Source organism: Monopterus albus, unplaced genomic scaffold (assembly GCF_001952655.1).
Source record: "Monopterus albus unplaced genomic scaffold, M_albus_1.0 scaffold244.1, whole genome shotgun sequence".
Lineage (NCBI taxonomy): Eukaryota > Metazoa > Chordata > Actinopteri > Synbranchiformes > Synbranchidae > Monopterus > Monopterus albus.
In genome coordinates this window covers 4962-15485 of record NW_018128124.1, presented here as the reverse complement: position 1 = coordinate 15485, position 10524 = coordinate 4962, and the positions used below count along the sequence as shown (strand labels likewise).

The following is a 10524-nucleotide window of genomic DNA, read 5'->3' as shown; positions in this document are numbered from 1 at the left end:
TCTGGTCGACACACTGGGCTTTGGAGGCAGACAGATTTCATTGGTTGACTCCTTATATTGTGTAGTGCATACACACCAGGTGTAGGTGGGTGAACCATGAGGAATTTGGGTTGAGATTTCCTGCTCTGAGTTTGTAAAACAGATTCTTGAGTATAGTGCAGCACAGTCCTCAGCAGTATGCCAGATTATGTAATATGTGGGAAGTATTGCCAAAAGGAAAATGAGAATTTTTTTTTGTTATTGCTTGTTTTGTCCTGGTGAGTGGCCAGATATCACAGGCAACCTCTGCTTTTAGCTTTAACAGATGGCTGTACAATTCCAGTATCCTGCTAAAGTGAGGGATTTACTTAAGGTGGCGATATAAGTTGTTGCCTGTTCTGTTATTTCTCCAGATGGTTCAAGCTCAACTCCAAGGCTGGAAGAAAGGAGAAGGAACGTGGCGAGCTCCAGGTGACAGTCCAGTTCACCCGCAATAACATGACGGCCAGTATGTTCGACCTCACCGTGAAGGACAAACCTCGCTCTGCTTTTGGGAAACTCAAGGATCGCGTCACAGGGAGGAAGAGGGGAGATGTGGAGTCTTCCTCGGCCATTGTCCCAGGCCGCTACGCCGCCCTGTCAGGATCCCTGGGGCAGCCATTTGGAGGGGAGGGTGTAGGGGTGGTGGAGTCACGAGATGTGGAGATAGCAGAGGAGAAGAGGAGCAAGATGAAAGATTTCTTCAAAGGAAAGCTGCGCAAGTCGTCTGACACCAGGTCCTGCTCATCTCTGGCCTCAGAGAGCAGTCTGTCTTCCATGGCCAGCGATAACCCTCCACCCAGTTTGGATCTACTGTCAGACCCTCCCAGTTCCCCCATCTACACTAGCAAAGTGAGAGTGGACACCCCCTACGGAGCAACAGACATAGCTAAAAAAGGTGGGCTCTGAATTTATTTGCATGTGCATGAGAAAATGCTGGTGACTGTTGGAACTACTCAATCAGAGGCAGAGCATTAAAATGAAAGAGAAGGCAGAAGTGCTATTTCACACATAAAATACCATATATTTAGTAAATGTGGCTCCAGTTTAGGCTGTTACCTAGTAATTAACTTGATCACAGACAAGCTGCAACCTGTCAGTTATTACAACTACCCTTATTGATGTTTTACACCAACAATGGCTCAAATTGGTACAGGTAACGTGGAAGGAGTCACTTAGAGCTGAATCCACAGATATTTAACTCAACTCTTTGGTGCATTTTAGTTTCTCTCACCTCACTGTTCTACTGATGTTTACCATTTTAGCCTCACCGCTTTGATCAGCCCTGTTTTTAGCCACACATGGAACTGTTTTTGCCAGAAAAATCTCTGAAAATACCGCTGTACACTAGCTACACAAGCTAGAAGGTCAGATACTTCTCTCAAGAGTTGGTGGAGACCAAAACAAAGCTAAAAGGAGAAATCTTAACAGAATGTCAGTGCTATATTTACAGCTTGTGGCACCGCTTCCAAGTGGTCTTGTTGCTGTTGTTATTGCTTTAAAAAATTTAAAAGAAAAGTGATAGCAAAGATTGTCCTCCTCAACATAGAGATTCAGTGAGATTTCTCTGATTCACTTGTGTTCAAATTAAAAAGATCTTTATAATCATTGATTATTGTTATAACTGAGCTTTCCCTTCTTTCTGACAGTGCTCACCAGCCAGCACACCACAAAGGTTCTCACACACAAGCGAGCCTTCAGCGATGAAGCTAGCAAGATCACAACAGGCTTCCCTCGAACAAACCTCGCAGTAGATTCTCTCAAGGGTCAGACAATGATCCAATCCAAGTCTTCATTATGTATAAATGGAAGCCATGTCTATGACTCTGAGCCATCAACTCCAAAGAGTTCAGGAGCCCTCCCATCCAAGATGGTCCTGCTGGAGAAGTGCTCACCACTCTCCCGTTCCCTGCAGAACCTCACCAGGAGAAGTGAGGACAAAGGCTCTTTTGCTGATGGCCAACGCTGGTCCTTTGACAAGATGAAGAAAGAGGAAAAGGAGGAAGAAAAAGAAGCTCAGGCGTCACCTCCTCCAATTCGGCAAGCTCAGACAGCGGGTCATCCCGTGCAGGCAGAGTTGCCAGTCGTCTCATCCACCGGTGATTCACCCGAAAAAGGGAGGAAGCTAAGAAAGACATTGTTCTCTGGAGGGAGGAGTGATTCTCTGCCCGCTAAGTCAGACCTGAACAAGGCCGCTTCAACATCAGAGGGGAGGCTCAGAGGCTGGTTTGGCTCTGGTGAATCCCAGAACAAGCCAAGGTGAGTCGGCATCATTTAAAGGCTCGTTTCCAGTGTTTGATTAATGTACAGTATGTGGGAGGCCTGCATTCAGTTGGGTGTCCTGAGTTCAGTGTTTGCTCTGCTCCTTGCTCATTTGAAAGTGAAGTTGATTTAATTGACAGTTTTCTCCATTTTAGGACCATGCTGTATCATCATCTCATTAAATATGTTCCATAAATAGCACACTCCAGCATTTCCATTTCCTTTATCACTGTGTGTCTGCATTTCTCAAAGAGACGTCAGTGTGGTTTAGAAAATACTCCTACAAAGGGATGTGAAGACAGTCATTCCAAGTTGATATGAGCTCACCCAACAAAATAGCTACTGTACCAGTGCAGGCGCTCTTGAATGGCTACATTATTATTTTGCTTGATTATTTTGCAAATGTGCTTTGCTTTTTTTAATTTGATTTGTGTTACTGTTTCCATAATCTTTCATTTGGCAACTTTTTGTCTACTGATGTTGAGACAAAGTTATTTGAGCAATAGTGCCCGACTTTGATGTCAGCTAGTATTTGGTTGTCTTTTCTGTTTGTGTGCAAAAGATGCTCCCCATTTGGTAACCTGGCACATTAATAACTAAGAGGACTATTGTGACCTATTTTCCTCCACAGGCTGGAAGTTTCTCCTAAGGTAGAAAGCAGCTCAGATGTAGCTCCTCCCTTCCCTCCTCACTCCCCTGTACCCGCTCAGTGCTCCTCTCCCTCTGGTCATGTCTCACCTGATGACTGCAATCAGACCAATCCTTTCACCCCTTCTTCTTCTCCCTCGTCAACCCCTATGTCTCCCTCCAACCCTTTCCTCCCACATGTGCAGCGCAACCCTTTCTTTGAGGAACTCATAGCCGAAGAGTCGCAGAGGTCCCCTCCTTTTGTGCCTTGTTCCTCTTCTGGCTCATCCCCCTTTCACTACACCACTCTGCCCTCCCCCCAGCCATGCACGCCTAGCCCAGCTCATGATATTAATGCTGTAAATATGGCTTCCATAAAGCGGGAGCGCCCCAGGCCTGTAGCTAGGCAGATATCTCTCCCTGCATTTTTACCCAAAGTAGCAGCCACACTTAACTCCCCTGACCACTCGGCCCCTCGCACCATGTCAGAGAGTGCAGGAGAATGGGATGACCCCTTCAATGCCTTTGCCTCTAGCAGGCTCAGATCACCTAACGGTAGTCTTCATCTGAAAGAGCTGAGAACCAGTCCAACTTCATCCCATACTAATCCCAGTAATCACACACAAGATCTGCAAACACGTAAAGAGGAACCCCCGCCTTTGCCTCCACGGAGACTTTTAAGAACCTCAGTTAATGAGATTTACTCTGATGGCTGGCTGCACAGAGGTCAGGAGCTTGCTGTCCATAAAGAAGCCTACTTCCTCTCACAGACCGGTGTGGCTTCACTACAGCGTGGAAGAGAAGGGGAATGTAAAAGAAACGGTGTATCTCCAGACCCTCACACGAGCAACGAGACCTCTGATTCCCTCGGCATCCGCTCCCAACTGTACACAAACATTACATCACCAGGATTTATGTCTGAAGAAAAGCTCAGGAAGTTCAAATATGAACCTCTGGAATACGAGAGAGACTGCTGGGGAGGGATGTTGTTTGAGCAAGACTTGTATGGACGTGTATGCGGAGGAAACTATGGACAACCCAAAGTCATAAATCCTTGTTTAACATTAAACACTGAGGAAACTGGTGGAAATAAGGTCACATTTAAGAACTCAGAACCTAAAATACTTCTTGATAGTGTTACAGACCTTTTGAACATGTCAAACACTACTTCACCTAACCCAGAAGTAAAGGTACCAGATACAACGAGCACTCCGACAGAGACAGGAGAAGAGCTTAATCCACCTGAACCCACATGCATCAACAGCAACATGTCTTTCCCACTAACTTTAGGGGATCTGAACATGAATGTGAACAACTCAGACTTTGGTTTTATTGATTCTGATGGCTCCTCTCAATCAGAGGTAACTGACACTCTCAAAGGCATCAACAGTTTAAGTGGGACTTCTCTGCAATCGCCAGAAGATTCACCAACAGCTGTTTACCACAAGGAAACCACACAGGATATCTTCACTTTAAAGGACACCTACATACCTGAGATGAACTCGTCATTTGAAATAACCTCGAATAAACTCTGTAAAGTTTCCCCAGTTTGCCAAGATAGTCGCCAAGATTGTCGGTGGGAGCTGAATAACATGGAAACACATGGCCACTCCAGCGTCAACAGCAGAGAGATTGCTGCTTTGTTGTCACTAAATGAAACAAATTCAACCAATCTTGAAACTGAATCCAGAGTTGATAAAACAAGAGGTGATGATGATTTTAGAGGGACTCAAAAAGACACTGATGATAATGGCAACCCACCAGCTACAGTAAGCACAGTTTCCCACACAGGATCATTTCCTGGTGTGGTTAGTGCACGTTTTAGACCAAAAGGAGTGTCCCGACAGAACAGCAGAGGCAGCCCAAACAGCCAAAACGAAAGCGGAGACAAAGAGTTTGAACAGCTGTTGTCTCTCATTCCAAATATTTTAAAAGACACTGATGGACTATTGTCATATCATCCCACTAAATCAGCTCTTTCTTCTGTACAGGCATTAGATAAAGAGGCAGATTTTGCTTTGCAAGTTGATCGTACCAAAATCAACCAAACACATCACAGTGAGTTGAACACAATCTCACAAGTTTGTTCAAAAGACGATACAGGACTTCCTTCAGAAAACTGTGTAAGAGGAAAACCCTCTGAAATCAGTTTTGAAGACCTGCATGCAAAAGTAGCACCAAACACGAGAACCCCGTCCAAAATAAAGACAGGGCAATCTTTGCAAGATCCTGAACCATCATATCCCTCTGTCCCTTCTGCACTCTCCCTGTCAGCTGATGCACGGGTCAGCCTCCACCCTACCCTCCTCTGTTGCCCCTTCATACATCCCTCAAGTGCTGGAGCCAGCACCACTCTGGCTGTGGCCCCCTACACCTCCTCCTACTCTACCACCTCCACCACTGACCAGCCCCTGGTCGATGCACAGCACTCACTTTTGACTGAAGAGAAACAGCCAGCTAGCAATCTGCCCCGTCAGGAGAGCAGGTGAGAATCCTCACACTAGGAGCTAATGTATTTACAAGCTGCAGTTAAATTGGAATAACAGACAAGATTTTCACATACACTACAAAACATTTACTATAAGTGGTACGTTTGTAAAAAAAAGTGTTGCTCTGGTTGCTTTGTTTACTGTTGGCCTGGCTTGCTTGATGTCAAACGCATTTATGTAAGTCATGCTGTTTCATCCAAAGTGGTTGGATGATTGCTGCGCTGTTCTTGGCTTTGCTTCCCATTTAAGTTATTCATCTCATGCTTCAGTTTCATGTCAGCTGTTGCAAGTCTGCTGTTTTGTGACACTTTGTTCTACCTAGACTTAGCTTTGCTTCAATTTTACCTGCCTGCTAATAAAAGCTAAACATATGTCCACATAATAGGATAAAAAATAATTCTCTTATCCTCATAGGGGTAAGTTATATTACTTGAATATAATGTAATTATATTCACAGTATGTATGTAGTTTTGTCAGAGCATGAGACAGTCATCATAATGTAAGTCTAGTGTATTAGATATAGATACGACTCAACATGCAAGGAATTATGGATATTTATTACAACTGCTCAGGGAACCCAGAATTTCTAGTTATATCATTTTGTTCAGACTGTGTTTACAGCAGATACAAAGGATAAATCATTATATTTAAAATAGAATTGTGCTTTCATATGCTGTTTGACTTAGAAACAAAATCACTGTTGCTTGGTCATTTAGAACAAATCAGTAATAAAAGCAACAAGAAATAAAATGAAAGTGAAATATTTCTCCTGTGATCACAGTGTAGCTTTAATTTGAATTCTAGTTTTCTGTTCTTGTAGTTTTAAGGTGAACCCATGTTCTCCTCAGGATGATTTCATCCTCCAGTAGCAAGCGAGTCACTGCACTTGCATTTTAGCAAATTTCTTGTGGAAATTTGACAGTTACAGCTACATGTTGTGCTGAAAGAACAGTAGGTTGTGTTTTATTGCTTCCACAGAGTGAGTGGTCAGATTTTCTGCTTTGATGTGCAATTGTGTGTGAGGTTTAGTTGTAACTTCTGAATGAAGCAAAATTCAGTAACCTGCCAATATTTACGATACAAGATGAGTCATTAGGAAACAGTTATGCACTTACAGTAAACATACAGTATATCAGGGTTGAACTGCCAGTGCTGCCCTCTCTGCTTTTCAGACCTCATCCAGTGAAGCCATTAACCCCCAGCCAATCAGAGAAGAAGGAGGGTCGTTCGGTCCTGGAGAAGCTCAAGTCAACTATCCACCCTGGGCGCACTGCCCACCAGGTCACAGCTGAGAAAAGTCAGGTACTGTGAAACAAAAACTAAAGACTAATCTTTTGTAACCCTCTGTAGTAATATGACAGTTTGTCAGTGAGTCTCACTGTGTTGCAAACAGCAGAAGAAAGAAGTTATTAACACGTCACACTAAATCACAGAAAGTCATTAGGTCCACATATTTAATGCTTCCATGAGCATTCATTAACACCAGCACATGGTGTTATTCAAATACACTGCAGAAGGATAACTGGTGTGATGTCTCCATTGTTTCCTGTGACTCACTTCATTTTTTACCACCTGCAACTGAAAAAACGCCTGTTTTATTTTCCACCATAGTGAGCTAGTGGATATGAGAGTAATTAGTCCTTTTAATCACAGTTCTTATTTAAAGGGATAGTTTGGTACTCATTCTTATTCACTGTACTGCTGAGAGTTAGGTGAGATAGTCGATACCACACGTTTGTATGTTGTATGTCTAACACCACAGCGAGGAGATAGTTATCTTAGTTTAGCACAAAGACCCAAAAAGGGGAACAGCTAGCCTGGCTCTGCCTGAATGTGACAAACAGCAGCACACCCTTTATCTTTTTTGTTTAATTCTTGTAAAAACCAGCATGTACCGGGAGATGTCATTGCACTAGGCTGGCTGTTAGCCTTCCATCGTTATGCTAAATTAGCTCAAACACCAGTTTCACACACCTATGTATGACACATGAAATCTGACATCTGTACCGTTCCTGATTCCTCTCTCGAAGGAGGTGACAGTGGACAACTCGGCCCAGTACAAGCACCTGACCAACATGGAGCTGATCGCCCTGCTGCTGCAGCAGGAGATGGACATGCAGAAGCAGCAGGCAGCCTCCGAGCGGCAGGAGGCGCAGCTGCAGAAATGTGAGGCAGAGCTGAAAAAGGTCAAGTTGCAAGTTCGAGACCTGGAGGACTACATTGATAATCTTTTACTGCGGATCATGGAGCAGACACCCACGCTGCTTCAAGTGCGATCCAGGCACAAGTGACGACAGTACTAGAGTACTAGGTTATTAAGACTGGGCTCTAGAGTCAGTTACAGACAATGCACCACAAAATCAGATCTCATAATCATCCAGGTCTTCTCACTGCTACAATACTGCCCTGTTGATGTAGACACCATATTACCCAACATGCATGCTGGTTAGTTTACTATGGCACAACCCAAAAAATTTGGTATGTGAAAAGCTTCAGTCAAAGTAGAAGTCAATGATTGTTTTGCCGGTGCTTTTACTAGATTAATTTAAGGTAGTCGGCTGACGTAAGTTTAACCTTTAAACCCACTGCTTTCACATAACATAGAATACAGGCTAGAGAAGACACGGTGGAAGTGCATTCAATGTGCTCTGCAGGGACTGAAGTAGATCCTCGGGCAAAATATGACGTTAGCTCAAGTAATCTTAAAAATGCAGCTATAAAACTGCAAAAACAACATTTTGTCTCAAGATTTTCCTCTTGACTAGTTTAATGAAATGATGAATTCACAACGGTTAACTTGAGTTAATTACATATTTTCAAATAGAATTTCAGAAACACCACCTTATGCAGTAATACATTATAAAATGCTGCTCTGCAGTGTGAATACTATAAAAAGAGATGTTTCTGCATTAACATTGCTGTATAATAAGCAAAGAACAGTATTGATGTTTGTACCAGAAAAGACTAAAGAGGATCAAGACTTATTGTTTGTATTCAGTTTCAGTTTTTTTTTCTTTTTTGTTTACAAAATACTGTGTTCCTTAAATTCTTATTCCTTGTTACATTATAAATAATGAGAATGTTTTGTTTCTGTCCATTTTGCAATTTAAAAAAGCAACATAGAATATAAAAATAATAATGCATCAATGCAGTAAATAAGAGTATAATAAGTTATTTCTAGGTACTTTTGTCATGATAAAACATTCTCTAATACCACTCTGGTACCACTGTAGCAACTTGCAATGCTTTACATGACCGCAGTACTGTAATAAAAATAAAGTCCAGAGTTATCAAAGTTTGACTTCTCATTGGTCAGACCTTAGACTGCAGAGACTAATCCATGGCATCCTGCATACTGTCTTCATATGCTGTGTAAGGCGTGTCATGGCAATGCTTATTTCGCTCCACTAGAGAGCACCCCTAACTTGAGCTGGGTGGAAACCTGCTGTTTCAGCAAGGACCTAGAAATACTGTGAAAATGCAGTATAGTTTCACAGAACATGTACACACCTATCTGATTTACTAAAGCTAAGTTGAGTCTGTTACTGCTGATGGCATGCTGTCCTTGCACTGCTGGTGACTGTTGTCTCTTTTTAGTACTGACTTCAGACTGTTACTGGATTACATTTGTTTCTGCTGCATAGATGTCATTTTGTCTGTAGACTCAGGAGATTTGGCACATTTTCTGTTTAGACTGAGCAGAAAAGGGTGTTTACATTTTTCTGTCCCATTAGGGATAAAAAAGTGAGAATGAAGTCTCCAGTTGTAGAAGTATTCCGGTTTGATACCCCTAAATTCTCTATTCCAAGTAAAAGTCCTGTACTTGTGGAGAATTAAATATAAGTATAAATTGTGCACAAAAAAAGCCTCTGCCAGTGTCATATTATTATAGATTATGCATGGACAAGGGGCAGCTGTGGCTCAGGAGGTAGAGCGGGTTGACTGGAATATAAGCGGTTTGATTCCCAGCTGTCCACCTGTCGGAGTGTCCTTGAGCATGACACTGAACCCCCAGTTTCTCCCAGGGATGACACCGATACAAGACCATGAAAGCAACATTTTAATGTTGTTTACCTGGGGCCGACTCCTTTGTATAGCCCATCACTGGTTAGTTAGGCCTATAACAATCTATCATATTTGATTTGTTCATCATGTTTTGTATGTAATATCTTTATCTGTAAGTAACTAGTAACTGCATATGCCAAATATTAGTGTAGTGGAGTAAAATACACTATTTGCCTCTTGGCACATGAATAAAAAGACAGAACTGAGTACTTAGAATAAGCAGATCATGTGCCCTAAAATGTTACGTACTGTAAAAATTGTAGGTAAGTAAATATAGGGCACTGATTGTTTCCACTTCCTTCCTCCAACCATTTAGTTTTTTTATTTTGTAAGGAGCACTAACGCTTCATAGTGGTATAGCCCCTGCTTTCAGTGTATAAACACCTTTGAAAGTGAAGCTGGAAGTATTTTGAGTTTTGTAAAATGTCATTTTAATGTAATTTCCACCTTTGCCCTGCAGCCTGGAGTTGACTAAGGCTTATAATGTACACCATCTAGATCTTAGTCAGTCTCATAAAAGTCCTGCCTTTGGTTATTTTATGGCGGTAGTATAATTAAAGTGCAGCTTTGTGTTGTCACCCTCTGGTTATTGATTAAGTGGTCCATGTGATCATGACCCGGGGCTGATCATTATTCCACGCCGACGCCCTGGCTTGGCACCTCTGGGTGCATCAGCTGACATGTCTCCCAAGATCAATCCGAACAGTTATGCAATATCTTTCACCTTATCGATTATTTGGGATGTGTAGCCATGCGGCTCAACTTTGCCAGTGTTAACGCAAACCAGAAGACTACATATCCCAACAGGCGCAGCGAGCCGTTGCTTCAGTAGTTACACATGATTGTAGTTCCACTTGAAAATCCCGTCATGAGCCACTTCGTTAATAAATAAATAGTTTGGTGTCATGGCGGAGTCTGCAGCGTGTCCCGCTTTCCAGCTGGGAAGACCCCGCTACGACCAGGTAAGGTTAACCACACGGTAAATGGTGTTTTGTTTCCGAGGCTTTCGGGGGAAACAGCCCGGTCCATCCTCCGCCCTGCTCCGGATGCTGACTCTTTGTAG

At 42.8% G+C, this 10524-nt stretch overlaps 2 protein-coding genes across 3 annotated transcripts in view; both read left to right on the top strand.

Moving 5' to 3' along the window:
- Positions 1 to 9189, top strand: part of rab11fip5b (RAB11 family interacting protein 5b (class I)) — a 12289-nt gene extending 3100 nt beyond the window's left edge. Inside the window, exons 3-7 of one of the 2 annotated variants that reach the window (XM_020620654.1) lie at positions 393 to 916; positions 1668 to 2277; positions 2912 to 5392; positions 6569 to 6698; positions 7427 to 9189. In XM_020620654.1, coding sequence (XP_020476310.1) covers positions 393 to 916; positions 1668 to 2277; positions 2912 to 5392; positions 6569 to 6698; positions 7427 to 7687 — 4006 coding nt within the window. In that variant the 3' untranslated portion in view covers positions 7688 to 9189. The remainder of the gene's footprint in view (positions 1 to 392; positions 917 to 1667; positions 2278 to 2911; positions 5393 to 6568; positions 6699 to 7426) is intronic. The other variant, XM_020620655.1, reaches the window with a different exon arrangement.
- A 775-nt stretch (positions 9190 to 9964) lies between these two features.
- The window catches only part of sfxn5b (sideroflexin 5b), a 5465-nt gene continuing 4905 nt past the window's right edge, over positions 9965 to 10524 (top strand). Inside the window, exon 1 of the mRNA XM_020620641.1 lies at positions 9965 to 10423. Coding sequence (XP_020476297.1) covers positions 10367 to 10423 — 57 coding nt within the window. The 5' untranslated portion in view covers positions 9965 to 10366. The remainder of the gene's footprint in view (positions 10424 to 10524) is intronic.